Source organism: Pipra filicauda, unplaced genomic scaffold (genome assembly GCF_003945595.2).
Source record: "Pipra filicauda isolate LSUMZ 115617 unplaced genomic scaffold, ASM394559v2 scaffold80_size11013439_pilon, whole genome shotgun sequence".
Lineage (NCBI taxonomy): Eukaryota > Metazoa > Chordata > Aves > Passeriformes > Pipridae > Pipra > Pipra filicauda.
This window is the reverse complement of record NW_024104987.1, coordinates 1,283,726-1,304,535: the sequence shown is the minus strand read 5'-3', so window position 1 is coordinate 1,304,535 and position 20,810 is coordinate 1,283,726. Positions and strand designations below refer to the sequence as shown.

Here is a 20,810-nt window from a genome sequence, read left to right as displayed (position 1 = left end):
CACAGGCACCTCACCTCCATCCCACCCTCTGCTTCCTCGTGCAACTGCTTTAGCAATTCCCTCACATAGGAAAAAGGTTTTCTGGGTGGTGGGAGAGCCCTGGAGACATGGGGACACGTCCCAGCAAGGGGGCAAGCACATGTGCCCGTTACCCCAGGAGGGCTGGCAAAGAAGGGGAGCCACAGCCAGCCACTGCCACCCCAGTGAGGAGCTGGGCTGAGCCCAGCAGAACCCACAGCTCTGGCACCGCTGCCCTGCTCCCTGCACCTCCCTCGGAGGGGATCTGGGGTTTCCTACAAGCCATAAGCCGATTGCAGAGGTGTGGTAACTGGATTAGGTGGGAGGCTGAGGGAGAGCGGACCTGGAGGAGCTGCTCAGTGGAGCACGGCTCCTGCCCGTGTGACGCCGCAGGATTTGCAGAGATGGCACTTAAACTGATTTCCCCACCCTTAAGCCTCTGGAAAGGTGAAGCTGCAGGAGGGATGTGGGCTCTGCCCCCTCCTCACCCCTGCAAAAACCCTGCAGGGCCCTGGAGTGGGCTGACACAGGGGTCATGTCCCCACATCAGTCCCTGCAGCCAGCCATGTTCTCACACTGGCAGTGGGTCATGTCCCCACATTGGTCCCAACAGCCACCCCTTCCCAAATCATTGGTAGAGGGTCTCGTTCCCATGTCAGTCCCCACAGTCACCCCTGCCTGTAGCACGGGCAGTGAGACCTGCAGGTGACACCACAGCGCCTGAGGGAGCAGCACAGTGACCCCAAGCCCTGGCACTGCCCCATCAGCACCCACCACCCACCCACAGCGATAATCCCCACTGGCAGCAGACACTGCTCGGGGCTCCTGGTGACATCCCTGTGGCTAATCCAAACTGACCAGTGCAGGGCACAGCAGGGAGGACCACGGCCTCAGCACCCAGCTCAGGGGGGCTTCCCAAATCCTCCCATACAGCCCCATCCCAGGGCAAAGGTGATGCCAGTGGGACTGCAGTAGTCCCCGCCACAGGGATGCAGGAGCAGCCCCCGAGCGATGCCCCCGGAATGATACCCCTCCGACGATGTCCCCCCTCCTCCCACAGCCCCCAGCACGGCACTGGTGTCACCTGCAGACTGCACAGCAGTTTTGCCAGTGTCACACCTCATCCATCTCCACGGGAGATCTCCCGCGGCGCTTCCCGGCCTCGGGGTGGGGGAAGAGGCAGCGGGTGTGATTTCCAGAGCCAGCGGCACTCAGGAAAAGCCCAGGCAGAGACCGGGAGCCCCAAATGCAGCCAAGGTGGCCCTGGCACAGTACATGGATGGATCTGCCCTGGCACTGCCAGCACGAGCCCCTCATGGGCAGTGAGTTGCCCGCCAGGGCCATGGCAGCCCCCAGGACAAACAGACGGATGGACGGACATCCTCCTCCCTCACTGCATCCCGCCAGGCCAGGCCAGTGGGACACCCTGACCACGCTGCCATCTCCCCTTCCTCCTCCCACATCTGTCTCCAGGCCCACACTTATTTATTTATTTGTTAATTAACTGCTGTTTCCATAACAAACGCTCCAGCTTCTCCCAGCCTCCAACAGCCCTGGGGCTGGATTGTTAACTAGGATTTTAATTTGTTAATTAAAAGCAGGATGGCTCCATAACAAGCTCCTCTTCCACAGCCGGGGCTCTCGGCGGGCTCAGCGGGCCACAGGCAGCCTCGCCATGCCCGGATGAACCCCCTCAGGGATGGGGGACATGGGGAGGGGGGAGCCCAGCTCCCCCAGGATAAGGGGGGTTGGAAAGATGCTCAGGACCTCTCTTCTCCCAGCAGCAGTGTTGGACACAATGCCATTCTCTCATCCTGGAAAACTCTCCTCCAGATACAACACAACCCCCAGCACATCCCCCCAGCCATCAGAGGGTCCCAAAACTGGTGACAGACCCTCCTCTGCCCACTGTGGCAGAGCCCGTGCCATGCCAGCATTATCCCCTCAGGATTCCCATGGACCACAGCCCAGGACAGCCCTCGGCACCCAGCCCCTGTGGCATCCAGCCAGGTGTACCCCAGTGCCAACGTGGGCCAGGTAAGGGTTGAGATGTTCCCAGAGCTGATGGAGAAACATCAGCCCTGGCTGGGAAACAGCGACTTATTCAGCCCCACAGCTGGGAACAGAGCAGGGCTGTGTGCCTGCCCGTCCCTGCCGCTGGAAAAACCAACATTTCCCTCACGGGAAACCCCAAACAGACACTCACACACGGCCCCGTTGTGTGTCCCCAGCCCTGAGCCCAGGGGGCCGACAAGCTGAGCTTTGTGCTCCGAGGCACCGGGCAGCCCCCACGGACCCCCACACCCGGCTCCGAGCACACGGACCCCGGGAGCACGGCCCCAGTCCTGGCCCCAAGGCACGGAGCTCCAAACCCAAACACACGGAGCTGCCAGGAGCTGGAAGGGACCCACAGCAAAGGGACCATGCACAGATGTTCCCGAGGGGACAGGAGCCCCCCCAGCCTGGGGATAAGTCCCCAGAGTTGCTCAGCTCTGGGTGGCACAGCTGGGCATTGCCCTGCTGAGCCTGTCCCCATGCAGGGCACAGCCCTGAGCCCAGCTGGGGATGTTTAACAAGCTCCAGGCTCCGGCCAAAACTCTTCCCCAGCAAACTCCTTCCGACGGCAGCAATCCTGGGAAGGCCACGATTACGCGGCTCCGCCGTATCTGGGTCACTGCTGTGAGTCACAGACACCCAGAGAGTGACTCAACGCTATTAGAGGGGCCGGATCCTGGGGCTGAATTCCCCAGGAGAGACTCCAAAATACTGAGGAAGGGAAGGATCGATGGACATCACCTCCAGACCCCCCAACAGCCACCAGCCAGACCCTCTGGGCAGGAGAGGGCGTCAGCACACATCCCCCTCCCTGCACCTCAGCCCTTCCCAGCCCTGTTCCCAATGGTTTTGCAGCCAAGACCAGACCTTCCCCACATGGATTTGGCAGGAACCGGCTCCACACCCAGCTGCCAAAAAGGGTGAGGGTCTCAACAGCCCAGATCCCAACCCCAGGGTGGTCCCAGCACTGGGTGGGATGGGTGACACAGAAGCCCAGGGCAGTGTGGCACAGTACATACAGCTCAGGGCTGGATTTAGCCCCATGGAACATGCTGAGTGTACCCTCCAGGAATTCCTGGAAGGCAACCACAGCCCTGTGCTGTGGCAGCTCCCGGGGCCACGGCGGCCAAGGAGGGGTGGGGAAGCAAAGCCACCACAGACCTGCCCTGCAGGAGCCCCAACAGCGCCTGGGATGTCCCTTCAGCAAGTGGCACCCGTGTCCCCCATCACCCAGCCCCTCAGGATGCTCAGCAGACGGACAGACAGACAGACAACAGCCGCTTCCCAGGCTCGCCACGAGAATCCCAACGAGGCAGCATTTCCCAACCGAAAAAACACGGCGGGGAAAGAAAAACAGAAGAGAGAAACCACAAGAAAAACCCCACTGAGCCCTTCCCAGGGCACTGACGCAATCGAGTCGCCAGCCCCGTGGGATGGAAAATACTCTGCCAGCTCCTGCCCTCCCCATGCCAGGCGGGACGAAGGCACTGGTGGCCACGACCCCCCTCCCCGTGGCACGGCCCCGAGCCAGCGGGCACCGGGCACTCGCCCATTTACTGGGGTGTTGCCCAGACATCCTCTTTTCTAAGTATTAATTAGTCATTGCATTGCTCACTTGAAACATAAATAGCTGTAGCATGACAGCAAACATGAGTTTTCCTCAGAAAAAGCTTTTTCCAAAGCGTTTCCTTTGCAGACGTCCCTGTTCACGGGTGGGGGACGGGAATAACTGGCAGCCCGCACTCCCCCCCCTCCCAGCCAGCCCTCAATTTCCAGGGCAGAGCAGCAAACTCTGGTCATTGCATTAATTCACACACTTGTGGCTCTCCCAGCCAGAGGGGCTTTTCCAGCCGACACCGCGCCAGCGATTCCAGCCTGACGTGGAGCTTATGGGGAGAAGCCAAGCGAGCAGAGACTCCCCCAGCGCCCCGGGTGAAGGGCTGTGGCAGCTCCCTGCCCTGCTCCCAGCACGTGCCTTGCTTCCACCCTCCACTGCACAGCCCCGCTGCCCCCACAGCCTCTCTTCCCACCCTACAAATGAGGAAAACAGAGAAAACAAGGTGATGAAGGCACCCATCACCTCCCTCCCCTCACACGCAGGCAGGAGCCCGGTGCTGAGCCCTTCCCGGTGCTCAGCCGGCGGGGAGGTCTCTCCCAACGGCAGAGCTCGGAATTAAGCATCCCACCCCTAATGAGTTGATTTTATTAGTTCGTGAACGCATTGAGAACTCATTATCAAAATAAACATCAGCTCACTCCACCGAGCACGGCGCCGCACGCCCCGGCAGCACCGCAGATGGGGCCACGTGTGGCTCCCACCCCGGGACACGCCGCGGGTCCCCGTTGTGCCCTGTCCCCGGCACTGAGGGGGGGGTGCCAAGGCAGAGGTGCCCACCCTGCAAAACCCCTTGGGCCGTGAGCTTCCCTGCTCCATTTTGGCTGCGGGGCTCCAGGTTGGGCACCCAGTGTCACTGCTCGCCGGGGTGGGACAGCCCCGAGCTCCTGCCACCCCAAGGTGTTCCCTGAGAGGTGCTCGGTGCTGCTGCAGGGCAGGTCGTGCCCAGTCACGACCCCTCGGGGCTCCTGCAGGGCAGGCAGAAGCTCCCACCCCACCCCAGGGTCTCCAGGACCCCCGGGAGCCAGTGCAGCACCCAGTGCTGGAGCACAGGGGGCTCAGCAGACCCCAAGGCCCCCCGGGGACAGCCAGGGCAGGAGGCAGCACCCCAAGCCCGGGGAGCCAGCACCGAGCCCCCCTGGGCAGGGCTGTGGCGGGATGCGGGGGCACAGCAGGAGCATTGTCCAGCTCGGCAGGACGTGCTCCCTTTGGAAACAGCAGCTAATCCCATTTCATCCCCCTTCACGGCCATCAGCTGTTTTCAGGCATGCAGGAGGCGGGTTGCTGAAACCAGAGCTTTTGTGTCCGCCGGTCCCAGCCCCCTCCAGCCCGGCCCCACGCTGGGCCGGGAGCCGGCAGCGTGTCCGTGTCCGCACCCAGCTCCATCCCCAACCAGCCCTTCAGGGAAGGCCAGATCCACACAGGACCCCTCCATGTCCCCCCAAGCTCTCATTCTGACTCCCAAGCCCAGGCAGGGAGGAAGAGGAGGAGAAGCACTGAGCATCCACCATGCAGAGACCCATGGGAACAGCCACACACAGAGCCCGGCACTCGACTGCTCCCCGCTGGGGGACACAGGCTCCCAAAAGGAACAGCAATGTCCCCATAAAACCCCAATAATGCCCGACCTGTGCCCCAGATTCAGCTCTGATTCCTCACTCAGTGAACCAGGATGTGCTTGGGAGGTGGCCCAGCAGGACGGGGGCAGAGGGACAGGCTCCTCCAGCCATCCCGGTAACACATCCCAGCCCTGCCGACAGGGGACCGAGAACACGTGGGTACCCAGCCCTGCTCTTGCCCCGCGGAAATGCCCTCTGGATCCCATAATTCCCATTTAAGGGGGTCCAAATCCAGCATTTCCCTTTGTCATGTTGATGAAGGAGACTCACCACTGCAAGCACAGGGATCTGCAACCCCACAGCCGGGGTGACCTGCTGGCCTCCGGGGGACAGCCAGAGTCCCCCCACATCACACGTGCCCTCACTCTCCATGACACACAAGGGGCACCCGTGCAGCAAGCCAGGGTAGAAGGACTTTGCCGGGCACCCCAACCCCTCCTGGCTACGCACACAGACCCCAACATCCTAGAGAAACTCCTCCAGGGAGCAGCACTCCCGCTCCCACCCGCGCTGCTCCCTGCCCTGGCGGGACCCGGCACGGCTGTGCAGGGAGCCGGGAGGGCTCAAGGTTACAGCCGAGGACTCGCAGGTTGTGGCTCACCCAGCAGTGCAGAAAGCAATTAAACCACCACGGCTAAAATTAGCTCGGCGGCTTCTTCCGCTAATGGTCAAACTCATCAAGAACTCCCTGCACCCGGGGCCTCGGCACCTCCACAGGGACAGGGAGGGATGGAGGGGAGCTGGCAGAGCCACTAACGCGGGCACTAAGGGGGACACCAGCTGGCACCATGCCAGGGTCCCCTTCCCACTGTACCCACTGCCACCAGGACACCAGCTGTGGTCCCTCTCCCTCTGCACCCACCACCACCCAGTGCCTCAGTTTCCCCTCAGCTGCCTGGGGTGGAGGGAAGCTCCCAGAATGCTCAGGACAGCTGGCCTGGAGCTGCCACACACCGAGGTGGGTGACAGGGACAATGACGGCTGGTAGGGAGGGAGGGTGGGTGGCTTCAGCACAGGGGACCCCAGCATTCCTGAAATTGCCACCGTGCCATCCCCACGGCCAGCCGGGATGCCCAGCTGCTGGCACGCGGTGGCAGCTGGTCCCAGTGCTCAGGGCTTTCCACAGAATCCTGGACTGGTTTGGGTTGGAAGGGACCTTAAAGCTCATCTTGTCCCATCCCCCTGCCACAGTCAGGGACACCTTCCACCAGCCCAGGTTGCTCCAAGCCCGTCCAACCTGGCCTGGGTCCCCTTCCCCAGCCCATGGTGGTGACAACGATCGATCCACACAGGGAGGTGTCACCCCAGAGCATCCAGTCACAGTATCCCCAGGGATGGTCCTGCTTGAGGCTGAGAGCCCCCCACGCCCCAAGTCTCCATTCCTGGGGGCCCCATCAGAGCAGGAAGACAAAGGGGGTCGGGGACCAGCTGCAGCCCAGGAATGTCCCCTGCCCTCGGCCCGTTCCCAGGGATCAGGTTTCCCAGTTCCCAGGCAACCCGAGCCCGGCATGGCTTTCCAGGCAGGCATTCCTGCACCCCCGGGGCTGGGGGCAAGGGGAGGAGGCCGTCAAGGGGGCCACTGCCTGCCCTGGGCACAGGCAGGTGGTGGGACTCAGGCTGGGACGAGGGGCTTGAAGGTGAAGCATCAGTAGGGAAGAGGTGCAGGATGTACCCCCAAAGTATCGCTGGGAGCAGGGGATGCACCCCCAAAGTATCCCTGGAAGCAGGATGGGGGGAACACACAGCCCAACAGCCGGTCCCCAGCCCCACAGAGAGGTGCTGAGGGCAGTGCCCACCCTGGTGGCATCTCCAGCATGCCCAGGGTGTGAGAGATGCCAAGCGAGGCCAGCAGGGAGCTGCTGCCAGCACATTCCTGCCTGCTGGTGGGGCAAAGAGTGGCAGGAACAGATCCAGAGTCTGGATCCTTCTCCATGGATGGCTCTGGAGGGTGGGAACCCCAAAAAAGAATAGCAGCCACAGGGATGAGGGCAGTCCCTGGCATCGTCACCCGCTCTGGGTGACCCCGGCCCTGTGTCCCTTCCAGCAGTTCCATGCAACGCTCCCCAGCACTGGAGGAGAAGCTCCCAGGACACCCCATTACATCAGTACCCACCACCCTGGGCCATCCCAGCCCCAGAGGGTTGCTGGATCCCCACAGGCACCTTGGAAGGCCAAGGCTTTGAGGCACCAGCAGAGCACCAGAGCCACCAGCCCTGGCACAACCCCGGGCACCGCGGGGGCTCGGCTCGCCCTTCGTTAGCACAATCACATCACCACTGACAGCAGCATATTTATTCCTGGCCGTTTTTCACCCAGCCACACGCCACTTGCTAACGAGCTCGGGGCGGTAACGAGGGCTCAGAGGGGAGGGCACCCACCACTCACCCACCCACCCGGCACCCAGAGGGCTCTGCCCCCACACAGCGCTGCCCCCCGGGGCCATATTCACCCCAGGCATTGCCAGCACTGTTGCTAGAACACCAACACACCCCCAACCAGTTTGTGTAGGGCCTACAGTAATGTGTGTGTGGCTGGAGCTTGTCCCCAGGCAGGAACCAGCCACAGGCACAGGCTGGGGACAAGGACACGGTTCGCAGAGTGGCGGAGGAAGGGTCACCCCTCACCGCGCCGCCCGCCAGCTCCCTCCTCCCGGTTTAATTATCAGCCTTCTCCCAGGCTCTCAAGCAGTCGAGCATCTGCCTGCTCCCGCCTTCCCGCTCTCCTCCCGCTCCTGCCGAGCAGAAATGCCACCACAGCCCAGTCCCTGTCACTAAGGGCAGCACCCGATGTTGTCACTCACCCCGGTCCCCGGATGGCACCGGGGCAGGAGCTGCACAGCCATCCCCAGCCCTCCCTGCCCACCAGCTCCGGCCCCACAGGCCACAGAGGTGGGTCCAAGCCCCAGACACCCTCCATCCCACCGGCAGCTCTCATCCTGCCTGTCCTTCCCCTCGGCAGACCACTGGCACCCCAAATCTTTGGGGACCGGCACAGTGACGGGGTCCAATGACATGGGCTGCCTGGGACCAGACCAGCCCCCCTCCCTTACGGTTATCAGGTCATCAAAATTTCATCATTGCCGTGCCCAGGCACTAATGGCTTCCCAAGCAGCATCAAATTTTAATCTTCCCTTCCTCTCCCCTAAAAGCCACTCTCCTTCCCGAGCTGGAGCGTTGCATGAAGCCACCAGCAAATGTGCCAGCGTTGGCAGAGACAAGGGAGCCAGGGCAGGAGACCTCACACTCTGCCATCCCCTCCTGCCCTGATGCCACTGGCATAGAGGAACCACCAGCTCCCGTCATCCAACTCCTGGCACGAGCCTGGCACATCCCACAGGGGCTTGTCCTCATCCTCCTCCTGCTCGGCCCGTGGGGCTCCGTGTGTGCAGACGTGCCCAAGCTCCACGCGTGGGGCACAGAAGACGCTGGAACTCCCCCACTGCCACCTCTAATAAGCCTCTTTGATGGAAGCTGCCCACTGCAGGCCCCTGCCCCAAATCCCGTCTGGAACCTTAAGCCTCCCAAATCCCTCCTGGGACTGGTCACAGCCTCCTCAATCCCATTAGAGGTGCTGTGCCAGCGCAGGGGGTCCCGGGCTGTGCCCCCCAGCACTGAGTGGGGGCAAACCACATCCCTGGGGGTCACAAAGCCTGCAAACAGCAGGGAGGAGGGGGCTGGGGACCCTCAAGTTCCCCCCAGCTCCTGGGGAGCCCTTTATTGCCTTGTTAATCAGCCGAAGGGCCCTTTGCTGGCAGGGTGGGCTGCCTGTGCCCCCCAGCCCTGGCACAGCCCTCCAGGCCCGGCACCGGTCGCACTGCGACAGCTCCCGCCCGGGCAGCGCTGCCTGTGAGCCTTCCCCCGGTTCCGCATTGGGCTCCGGGTAATTAGCGCCAGGCCCCTAATCAATAAGTTATTTTTTGCCATGGGTAATTAATAATTACACAGCGCAGACGGGCTGTAATTAAACTTCCATCCCCTCTCTCACAGGCAGCGAGGGGCCTTTGTTTTACCAACCGCAGGTGTTAAAGCGCCTCACCCTGTGCCCGGGCAGCCCCCGCGCCCTGGCCAGGGAGGTCTCACGCCGTCATCTCCTCCTTCCCTTCCCTTCCCTATTGATCCCATTTTCCTTGGCTGCCAGAATCAATAGACCCGGCACAAAGCGCTGCTGCCCCTTGCTGCCAGCCCTGCGGGGATGCCCTGCCTGCCCCACCGCAGTGGGAACGAGCCAGAGGACGGAGCTCAGTGCCAGGCGCCCTGCCCACACCCTGCCCTCTCCCCAGCTCCATCACCCAGCACCCAGTCCATCCCAACGGGACAGAGCGGAGAGTGCCAGCACCCCACGGGCACCGCAGCTGGGAGGTGACCCTGCCGGTGCATCCCCAGTGCCACCCGCGGCAGGGGAGACAGGCACGTGCCAGGCTTTGGGAATGATCCCTCCAGCACAGCCAGCTCGTCTGTGGCCGCTGCCACGCCGGGGCCGGGCACTGAGCAATGTCACAGCACCCGCGAGGACGTGACACGCGCCGCAGAGAGCCGGAGCCGCAAAGATCGGCTCCTGCGCCAGGAGAGCGGAGCAAAGCCCCTTCCCCACCCTTCCAGAGGGGCTGGAGCACCAGCAGCCCCACGTCCTCCACCCCACAGCCATACCTTGGAGCCCCACGGATAAATGGAAGGAGATTGGGTCACCCCAGGAGCCCGTCCCGCAGGCAGGGAACAAACGGATCACAGGGGACCCGCCAGCCGGAGACGCCAGCCAGGAGAAGAGAAACTCGGCAAGGGAGTGAATCAATCAAAGAGACCTTCAGAGCTCCCCACACAGGGCCTGCCCGGATAATATACTGCTGCTTTAGATGTTATGTTCTGAACTTAATTACTGAGAAATTATAGCAGTGCTGGGGGAGGCTCGGGGGGAGCTGGAGGACGGGAGCGCACGGGGACTTCTGGCTCCACTTGCTGCTGCAAACAAGGGCAAGAAATGTCGTGGGTGAGGACCCCCGGCGCTGCACCCCACTGTGCCCCCCCGTTTCCAGTCTGGATCCGCTCAGTCCAGGCACAGGGACGGAGGCGGCCACGCTGCAGCTCTGCCAGCCGGGAGCCTCCTCTGTGGCCCCGTGGGAACCCTCGCTGACAAGGAGGAGACTCCAGGGCCCCTCAACATCTCTGAACCCCAGCTGCACCCCAAAGGGCCACAAACTAATTTTATATCCCTGTGGGGCAGTGGAACGGCTAAAACCAGCCTGTGCCGTGCCCAAGCCACAAGGGCAAGGAGCTGAGAGGGGCTCACGCTGCTTAGCAGCATCGTGGCCCCCAAGGGCTGCTGGGGTGCAGAGGGAGCCCCGGGCACCCACAGGGCACAGGGGTGCAACCACCCCAGCCCCAGGCCCCTGCCCCCTCAGACCAGCGGCTGGAGGTCCACGAGACCAACGTTATGGTATGAACTGTTCCCTGGGAGCCCCCCAAACTCGCACCCCAGGTTCCGCGGTACAACGGGGGTCGGAAGGGAGGGGGTGAAATGGGCGCCGCTACCCCCGGGCATGCTCAGCCTCCCGAAGGTGGTTCAGCTCAGTCTCTACCCCAAGCTCAGAGCAACACGTTCCCCCCATCCCCAGCTTGGGGGCAGTTATGGGGCAGGGGAAGGCACAGCAGAGCCGCGCCGCTTGTCCCCCCGAGCCCCCGCGGACACCGCGTTGCGCCCAGCACCGGCGGGCCCCGGGTCCCGGCTCCGGGGAGGCTTTCGCGAACACCATGGATGCTGTGCCCTCCCCGGGCGGAGCTCCGGGGCCGACTCGCTCCCACCCCCGGGCTGGCACACCGCTCTCCCAGCCCGGGGGTGGCAGATCGCTCGGTTGAGGGGCGCAGCGCGGAGACCCCCCCACCTCTCCGCGGTCCCTCTCCCGCCATGCCCCGCATGCCCTTACCTTGGGCGCCGGCTCCCGGGGGGCCGGGCAGGGCGAGCACGGCGAAGCAGAGCAGCCCCCAGCTCCGGAGCCGCGCCATGGCTCCGCCGAGACGGGCTGGGGGGGCTGGGGGGGGACAACTTCCCCGACTTTATAATCCGGGCGGCTCCAGCGCAGGGACCCCCGCAGCAGCGCTGCTCAGGGCGAGGCGAAGGCGCGGGGCTGAAGGGCTCCTCGTGGGGTTGGGGAGGGTCGGCAGGCAGCTCCCCACCATCGGCAGCTTCCCGGGGGACGCGCGGAGCCGGGACCCCCCAAATCCGGCGCGGGGCCGGCAGCCGAGCCCCTCCCCGAGCGCTGCGCCCCGCGTCAGGGAAGGGGACGGGAAGCGCAAGGCGCCGCGCCCCCGGCCCCTCCTGCCCGCCCGGGCTCCATGGGGGCCGGGTCCCCGCCGCTCCGGGGCCGAGCGAAAAGTTTGGGGGCGGGGGGCGGCCCCTCCCCGGCGCTCAGCTCCTGCCTGGGGACATCCCCTCCTCGGCGGCTGCGGGCGACGGGGCTCAGGGGTGGGGATTTTTTTTCCCCCCCCCGCGGGGAAGGGAGGAAAGTGCGGCGGCGGCGCGGGGGTCCCGCTCGGAGCCGCGGGCGCTGCGCGGGGGGCGGGCTGGGGGCGCCGCGCCGACCCCTCTGCGCGCTCCGGCCGCGGCTGCTGCTCCTCCTGCGCGGCGCGGCGGCGGAGTGAGCTGCGGCGGCGGGGAACGGCGGGGCCGGGGGCAGCCCGAGCCGGGGAGGCGGGGAGACGGCGCGGCCCCGAGCGCTACCCAGCGGCCGCGGAGGGAGCGGGCGCGTCCCCACCGGCCGCCCCCGGCTCGTGAGGAGCGGGCGGGTCCCCCCCCCTCCCCCCCCGCCCGCCCCCGGTGCCCCCGCTGTGGAAGCGGCAGCTCGCGTCTGCGGCTCCATCCCCACGCCGCGATGCCTCGGCCCCTCCGACAGCGCTCCGAGCATCAGCGCCCGGTCCCCGGGAAGGGGACACGGCATGTCCCCCAGGTAGCTCTAAAGCAGAACTCATTGACACGGGTCTATCAAAGCAAACATTTTAGGGTTCTCAAAAAAAAAAAAAAAAAAAAAAAAAAAAGCTCTAACCCCTGAGATGACCCAGCAGCACCTCCCTAATAACACACCACCTCGCCAGGCCTGATCTCACAATTCCTCAAGCCCAAATTTCCCCAAAGGCTCGCACATCCTTCAAAGATGTCTGTGCTTTCTGCTGTCACCGTGCCTTGCATTAGGTGGGGGAGAGCAGCTCAGTCACGGCTGCTACCGAGCATTAACACCCAAGGACCTGCACCATCTGCACAGGAGGAAATATCCATCCTGAATGCTGGATCAGCCTCCTGAGCACACACAGCACCTCTGAGCCAAGGGACCTGCAAGGATCAGAGTGAAACGAAAGCATGAGCAGATTAGCCTGGAGCCAGCCCCAGCACTGCAGGGTCACACCAGGGCAGAGACGGAGGGAATACTCTCCCACAGGCATCAATACAACTGTGTCAGTGCTGGGCACCGGTGTGTATTTCCACCACACTGTGCACACTCACGTGTAAAACCCACACAGTCCTTGGGGGGACAATGTCTGTGTGCACGGTGTGTACTTGGGAAGCTACTGCCAAATTTCCCATCGACCTCTTGAAGAGAGACTGAACAATAACCCAGCACTTGCCCACCCCGGCATTAATCAGCTCCGTGGCTGGCATTCTCAACCGAGATGACGGGATCGATGTGCTGTGGGAGGCAGCAATCCTGGCTCGCCCCTCGGGGAGGTGTTTCCCGGTGCTGGCTGGAACAAGCAGGGGAGAGGCTGCCCTGCCAGGGCTGAGCTCTGTCCCCGCAGGGGGCTCGGACCCACTCCCCAGGCACCTACACACACACTGCAGCCTCAGTAACACTCAGCACGCTCCCGAAGCCCTGCAGGATCAGGGCTTTGTTCCATAAAGAACAGGAATTCCTGTCTCCAGGGCCATAAATCCAGGTCTGACCCTGGTGCCAGCACTGATTTATGGTTATTACAATTAATCTTGTGGAGCTGTGAGCAGTTTATTACCCACTTGCACAGGTACCTGGTTCCCCACGGTCACCCAGACTGACTGAGTTTGGATCTCAGAGCAATGTTCCCCCCGGAGCACATCCTCCCTCACAGCCCTGCCTGCTCCTTGCCAGCTCTCCTCTGCCCAAATGCCTCCAAGTGGGAGCAAGTTCCAGCAGGTAATGCCACACCTGTCTCCAGGAGAGGGGGGGGAAGAGCCCAGAGCTGCTCCATGCAGTGATGGCACATCCCAGAGATCAGAGAGGGCAGTGGGCTCTGGTGACCCCCACATTGCCACCCACCCTGTGGCCCTGAGGACATTCCAGGTGATGCCTGAGTGGGAAGTCTGTGTCCTCCTCGTGCTGCTGAGCCACCCCAGCCCCACACAGGGCATCTCTCCGTCTCCCATGAGTTTTGGCCCAATCCTCCAGCAACGTCACTGAGAATCCCAACCTGGGCCACAATTCGAGGCAGCACCACTTGTAATTACACTGGGAATCGTGACAGCACATCCCGACGGACCAGCGCGAGCCACATCACCCCACTCCTCCGGGAGGGAGGAAGACCCACAGCTCTGAGCGTGCATCGGGTTTTGAGCTCCTCTCTCAACCCCTGACCCCGGCGCGGGGGGGTCTCCAGCCCCCCTCGGCAGCAGCACGTCCCCAGGCTGCGGTCGGAGCCCCCAGTGCCGGGGGCTGGCCCCGCGCAGCCGCCGCCCGCGGGCAGCAGGAACCCGCCCCGGGGCTATTTGCGGATGTGAACGCTGTTATTTTGCCTCCTGCTTGAAGAGGGTGCATCAAAGTCAAACCCAAAATACGGCGCTGGGCTTGAATTAAAAACTCTTTTCTGAAACCAAGGCAAGTTCCAAAAAAAGATCAAGGCTTTGTTTGAAATGTAAAAGTCTTTGCTGGGTTGTCAGGCGCTTTGGGGACCATCAGCATTATCCAAAGGCTGCAGGACAACAGCCAAGAACTTTGTTCAGCCGTCCTCAGCATCCCTCATCTTCCTGGGATGAGGCACTGACTCCCAGCATCCCTGTTCCTTGAGCATGAGAGCAGCATCCACGCTCCCTGCTCCGGGAATGGGCTGGGAAGTGCAAGGAGAGGTTGGAAGTGCTGCCTGCGAGTGAGAGACTCCAGGAGCTCAGTCCTTCCTCACTATCAAAGGGGAAAGCAGATAGATCTAACCCCAGGCTGTCAGCACTGGCGCAGGGAAGAGAAATTGGATCTGGGAGGTTCCGCAGCCTCGCAGGCAATGGGGTAACAAACTCCCACAGGCAGGAGGAGAAGCCAGAGCGATCCAGACCAGCAGTAATGTGCACATTTCTGACAGTGAGGATAACCCCGGCTGCAGCAAGGCTCCCCAACACCTTCTTTGTGTAATTAAGATTGAAAGCAGCTTTTTTGTTCTCCAGAAGCATCAGCTCTGCCAGAAGAGTCGATCCAGAGTAGTGCTGCAGGCCACAGCAGCCTCTGCAATCATTTAACTCCCCTCTTTAAACCCGGGCTTAGGACAAGTTCCTTCTCCCCAGAGCTGTGGCTTGGGATCAGTCACAGCCTCACACACACCAGACCCTGGAAGGTCACAGGCAGACACCACGTTTTTGGCAGGGCTGAAGCTGCCTCTCCTTGAAGGGGCATCAAACAGGGCCCCACACTGCCCTTGAATGCTGAGCAAGGAGCCTCCAAACAGTCTCGGAACAGAAACATCTTAAATATTTTATGAGTTAAAAAATACTGAGGAAAGGAACAGCACCAGGAGCAAGCCCTCTCCTTCCTACCAGAGCTGCTCCTCTTCCCAGCCCAGAGCTCTCTCCCAGCATCAGCTGTTTGGGCCATCTCAGCCCAATTAAGATCTCCCTTCAAGCCCACAGCAATCTTGTGCTCAGTGCTGGGGGCTCTGAGCTGGCAGAGAGCAGAGCAGTGTCACCTCCCCAGCTCTGGGGACAGGAGTCCCATTTCTGAGCGGGATCTGACTCTCTCCTCGGAGAACTGTGCTTTGGGAACAATCCATAAAAGGCCAGAAACTTCCTAGGAAGACCTGCCCATGACTGCCACAACTCTGCTCCACCTCAGCACCCAGCAGATGGGCCTGAGTATTCCATGAACACCAGACACTGGCAGTCTCAAGCAGCCCTGACCCTCCCCAGACCCCCTCACACAACTGACCACAGGAGCAGCATCACAAACACCCCCCCAGGAGCAGCACAGCTCCCCCAGCACTGCTGAGGGTGCAGGGGCAGCTCTGCCCAGTGTTCCCCCACCTCTGGGTGTTAAAGCTCCTTCTCCTGCTCTAAAAGCCCCTCTAACTGAGCACCCCGAGACAGGCTCCTCACCTTCCCCTCTGCCTGCACACAGGCGGGGCAGGTGAAGAGGCATCAGTCCCAGCAACCATCCTCTGCTGGGGGAGCTGGCAGAGCAGGAGCCTTTGCTCCATACAAAGCTTTTGTCCTCCTCCCTGCAGCACAGGCAGCTCTGGAGGAGCTCGAGGCAGCCCGGCAAGAGCTGCTCACACAGTTGGGGGCCTCTCCCCCTCGTAAAGAGGAGAGTGTTGGGGTTCCCACCTGGATCCCCACATGCTGCTCCAGGTGAGAGGGTCTGTGAGCCCCACAGTGGGGGGAAACATCATTCCTGCTGCTCCAGACCCACAGGCCTTCCTCAGCTAGAGGCTCACACTCGTGAGCTCTCCTCCAGAGCATCTTTGAGGTCACAGGTACTGAGGGGCAGAAGCATTTCTACAAACTGGAACCGTGGGACTGGGACCCCCACAGCCCCCAGACACACTACCCTGCAGAGCTGAGTTTTCCTTTTCCTGCCAGCTGGAAAGAGCCAAGAGAAGCCCCAGCATGGATCTGGGAAAAGCTGGCTCTGCTGTCCAGTGAGAGGGCAAAGGTGCAACCACCGGCGTCAGTCCTGGCCCTGCACCCCCAGACCACCAGCACAGAAACACCCACTCAGCAGCACCAGCCCCCACCCACAAGCCCAGACCTCAAGGCTGAGTTTTTAAATCAGGAGATTAAAAATTTAAACTAAGGCTCTGGCTCATTTTAACATGATTTCTTAACATTTAAAGGCCACCTTCCGAGCGTTCCTCGGGAACAGCAGCTGGGGACAAGCCAGGTTTGCTGGGGGCTGCATCCAAGACTCTCACTTAATCACACGCTTCCAAGAGCTGGGGGGTTTAGAGCAGCTCACTGCTGAACCCCCCACACCAGCCAGGGCCAGGCTGGGGCTGACAGAGCCCCCCAGACCTCCTCCCCTAAGCCAGAGCATCTGCAATAACCACATTCCCGAGCCCCAGGATCCAAAGCTCAGAGAAAAGGGGCGGTTTCTTGGACAATCCAGACCCAAAAGGACTCGAGGGGACACCAGATCACTTTTTAGGAGGATATATCACATGTGCTCACGCTCTCCCAGCACCTCTGACTTTGCCATCACCATCCTGAAGCACACACAGTCATGTGGGTGCCCACAGCAGCCCTGGGCACTGCTCACACCCCATAACTTGTGGTTTCTGCCAGCAGAACCAACCCCACAAAAGCATCAGAAAAGCAGATAAGCCCAAAGCCCATCTTACCAGTCCCCAGACAGCACTACTCGTGGCTTATCCCTCGTGGAAAAGGGCAGGTCCAGCAGCTCCTTACCCTGGCACAGGGTGGGCACCTCCAGCATCCCAGAGCAGCTCCACAGAACCATCATCCTCACCTCACCCCACCTGTGCTGGGTCAGGCTCATTTAATTCCTCTGCTTTAACCCAGCAATTTAATCCACCTGCAGGTTAAACCCCTCCAGGTGTGCTCAGGGGGTACCTGGAGCCCCCACCCACAGCTTCCCACCCCCTCCACTGCTACTGAGGGAAGGGGGGAGCCCCTTCCCCAGCAGTGGGACAGGATCCTGCCTGGGGGCTCCAGCCCTGCCTGCAGGTGATAAATAATGAGTGAAAATAGGGGAAATAGTAAATAATATATTTACAGACTTGCATAATGGATGACACCGAGCTCAGGCTGCGGCGGGTGATCCGGTGCCTGGCAGGGCCAGCAAAGGGAACAGGGATTCGTGGCTCTGTGGGGGTCCCAAAGCCTGTCCCACCCTAAAAATCAGCTGTTCCCTTCCCCACTCGTGTTCCCACAAAGCCCAAGGGGCCTTTTAGGGTGATGTAATTACCAGCTCCTCAATCAATCCCTCTAGCAGCAGCCAAACCTCAAAATGAATTATTCCATGGTCGGGTCGGGATCAGGGCAGTGGGGGCACATGGGCAGGAGGGTTCCTGCCCAGCCCCCTCCCCACGCTGAGCCCACCCAACCTGCTGGATTTGCTGCTCCAGCCAGCTCGGCTCTGCTCCCCCTGGGGCTCCGGGTGTTCCTGGGGGTCACCACACCCCAAACATCACCCACGTTACCCCAGGGAGCACAGAGGTGCTCGGGAAATGGATTTGGGCTGGTTCACACCGAGGAATTCTGCTTCCAAGGGGCCATCGATGGGATTTGCTGTCACTTGTCACCCCGTGAGAGCTGCTGACTCATTACCTGTAGAAGGAGGAGGCTGTTGGGTGGGGGGTGACGGGGCAGGTCTGTGCTGTGGTGCTGCTCCACGTGTACATTCCTTCCCACAGCAAACATCCTCATGGAATAGAGGTGGAGAGACCCAATTCCTGGTCCAATTTCCAGCCCAACCCCATGGAAAAACCTTGGGGAACCACCCCTCATGCCTCAGTTTCCCCAAGTGAGGTCCAGCTGCCACCACGGGTGAGATGGAGACTGGGATGGGGTGACACTGAGCCCTTCCCAACTGGTTTGTGCCACTGCCACGCCGGGAGCAAGGCCGGGAGAGATCCATCTTCCTGCCCGCCGGATAAAACGCCTACATTTCAGATAATTCCAGATAGTAAATTTTTTGAGTCCCTATAAGCTAAAATCAATATTGGCACAACTGTGCGTCATTAAAAACTAAATGAACATGACAAAGCCAAACTGCTGCCTATTAAATAAATGAGTTTCTATCCACACAGGCACAGCGGGTTCTGAAATCCTTTATTCCAGGAGCAGCTCTTTTGTACGAGGGGTGGGAACATGTCGGAACAGGGAGCTGCGTGTGCCTGCCCTTCCCGTGGCACTGGGACACACTGTGCTGGGAGACAGCCACGGGCTGGGGGCTGACATGGAGCAGCCCGGCCCCAGCCCCAGGGGAACCAGGATTTGCTGCCACGGGGAAAAGCCACCAGGATGAGACCTCAGTGGCCTTCAGGGTGGTGGGGGGACACCCTGAGAAACTGGTGTGCCCTGGGCTGGGCTGGAGGCGGGCTCTGAAAGCTGGAAGCGGGGCAGGAAGACTGCACCAAACCCAAATTCTGGAAGTCCTGGCAGTGACCTCTGTATTCTCCAGGAACCAGGAAGACCAGACTCTGCCTGTCACCCTCATCTGCCACCATCACTCCTTGGTGTCACAGTCACACATTAGGGACACTGTCAGCCGCCCACTGTCTGTCCCTGTGCAGCAATTCCAGTGTCCTGATTGTGTCCAAGTTCTCCACACACCCCCGGAGGTCTCAGTTTGAAGAGGTGCTGGGTGAGTGCTGGGGAGGGGGAGGCTGGGAAGGGGGGGAAGGGGCCGGGGCTGCTCGGCTGCAGCCTCTCCCCACTCCCAGCGCATCCCTCAGCCGGCAGGAGCGGAGACTGGAGGCTGAGCCGGGAAGCGCTGGGAAAGGTCAGCGTGCTCAGCCATGGAAAGGAGAGCGCTGGCGGGCACTGCCGGCTGAGCCGCTCCGACACGTGCCAGCAGCCCCGGGGATAGTGGGGAAGGTCTTCCCGTCACCTTCCTCCGGGAGAGACCCCCCCAACACAGACACGCGGGGGCCCGACACCCACGGGAGGAGCCCCGTGGGCTGTGCCGGGCTCTGTGTCCCTCGATGGCTCCTGGTGACACCGGTGACCTGCTCCAGCCCCCGCCGTGCCCTCCCCGGGGACATCCCCCCCATCCTGCAGCTCCAGCCAGTGCTTTCTCCATTACAGCCTTCATTTCGATGCTTTTCATTTATTTTACATTCAGATTTCTTCTCCTTTATTCCTCATCTTTTCCGTTATGGTTTCCATTTCCTTTTTAAAGCTTTCCGACATGGAATTATTTTATTTTTGGGAGCGCAGAGGAGGTCTTGCTTGGCCCAGGTTCCCTGGACATCCTCTGCTCAGGGTGGTTGTGGCCAGTTTTGGGAGGGCTGTGGGGAGGTGATCAGTGTAGATCCCTTCCAGCTGGAAACACTGCGTTCTTTTCTAACCAGAAGTGCTTTATTTCTGGGGTCTGCTTAGGATTTGGGGGAATAAAGCAAAAAAAATGGGGTGTTGGGTGGGTCTGAGTAGGATTTAGGGGAATAAAGGGGAAAAACGGGGATGGGGGGGTCAGATAAAAATGGGGATTTGGGTCCCAGAGCCTCGCTGGGGTTTGGGGGTGATGAGCTGTGCCCACACATGGATTTTTGGCTTCCCGAAGCTGCTCCCACGGTGGCACACGAGGGCTGTGCCACTGCCACGTGGCACCAGTGCAGGATGATGGATTGTCCTGCTGGGGACAGCAAGAAGCACCCCAGCTCCTGCCTGGAATGGGCTGGTGGCACCGAAGGCTGTCACTTGGAGACCGTCAGCAGAGTGTGAAGTTCACCTCTGCAAGGAGAAAAACCAGCTGGGAAGGGAAAACTGAGGCTGAGGAGAGATTATCCCAAGGAAAGGGTGCAGGATCCTGTCCCCCATCCCGCCGGATGCTCCAGCAGCACAGTGCATGGCACAGCGGCTGCATCCCTGATCTGGAAGGGCTCCAACAAGGATCTGGGGGAAAAGCTGCACATACAGGAATGCTGGGGACAGGCAGAGGAGTCAATCACACCCCTATAGAGCCAAGGCTGTGAAGAGTGGGAGCTGCTGGGGGGAAGTTTTATGGTGCTTGAATCAATCAGTGGGAATCCCATAAAAGTCTGTGGGTATAAATGGGTTCCTCGGATAGGTTTTGACATCCAATTGTCTTTTCCATTTCGGTTGTCATAAAGCCATGCACACCCAGATATACAGCCAGAGCCAGGGTACACACTCCGAAATACTGATGTGCAGCCACGTGTAGCACAAACCCCCCCACACGTGCACGGAGGGGCTCTGGAGACACACACAGGGAAGAGCCCCCGCTCCTCCCAAGGACCCAGGGATCCATTTCCCTGCCGTTACCCACAGCAGGAGCAGGGGATGGGTGACAGGGGATCGATTTGTGAGGCTGTTTCAAAAAAAACCCCACCTCATTTAAAGGAAAACTTAGATGAGCAAGCGGGTCGTACATCATGTCTGTGTAAATCATTTGTCGGGCTCAGGGACGTGAGCACCAGGGCACGGGGATGGAGGGTGGCTTAGGAGAGAGGGGAGAGGGGATGGAGGAAGATCACTGGTTGTGATCCCATTTCTGAGGTGGGGGATGGGGATGGGGAGGGGCTGGGAGCAGGGGTACTGTCTCTCTGAAGTTCCCTCAGCCCCAGCCCCCTGCCCTGGAGCTGGAATCA

The 20,810-nt window shown here is 61.2% G+C and overlaps 1 protein-coding gene across 1 annotated transcript in view; it reads right to left on the bottom strand.

Annotated features, from left to right (window-relative positions):
* Positions 1–11,878, bottom strand: part of SDK2 (sidekick cell adhesion molecule 2) — a 46,178-nt gene extending 34,300 nt beyond the window's left edge. Inside the window, exon 1 of the mRNA XM_027725386.2 lies at positions 11,225–11,878. Coding sequence (XP_027581187.1) covers positions 11,225–11,303 — 79 coding nt within the window. The 5' untranslated portion in view covers positions 11,304–11,878. The remainder of the gene's footprint in view (positions 1–11,224) is intronic.
* Between the last annotated feature and the right edge of the window lie 8,932 nt (positions 11,879–20,810).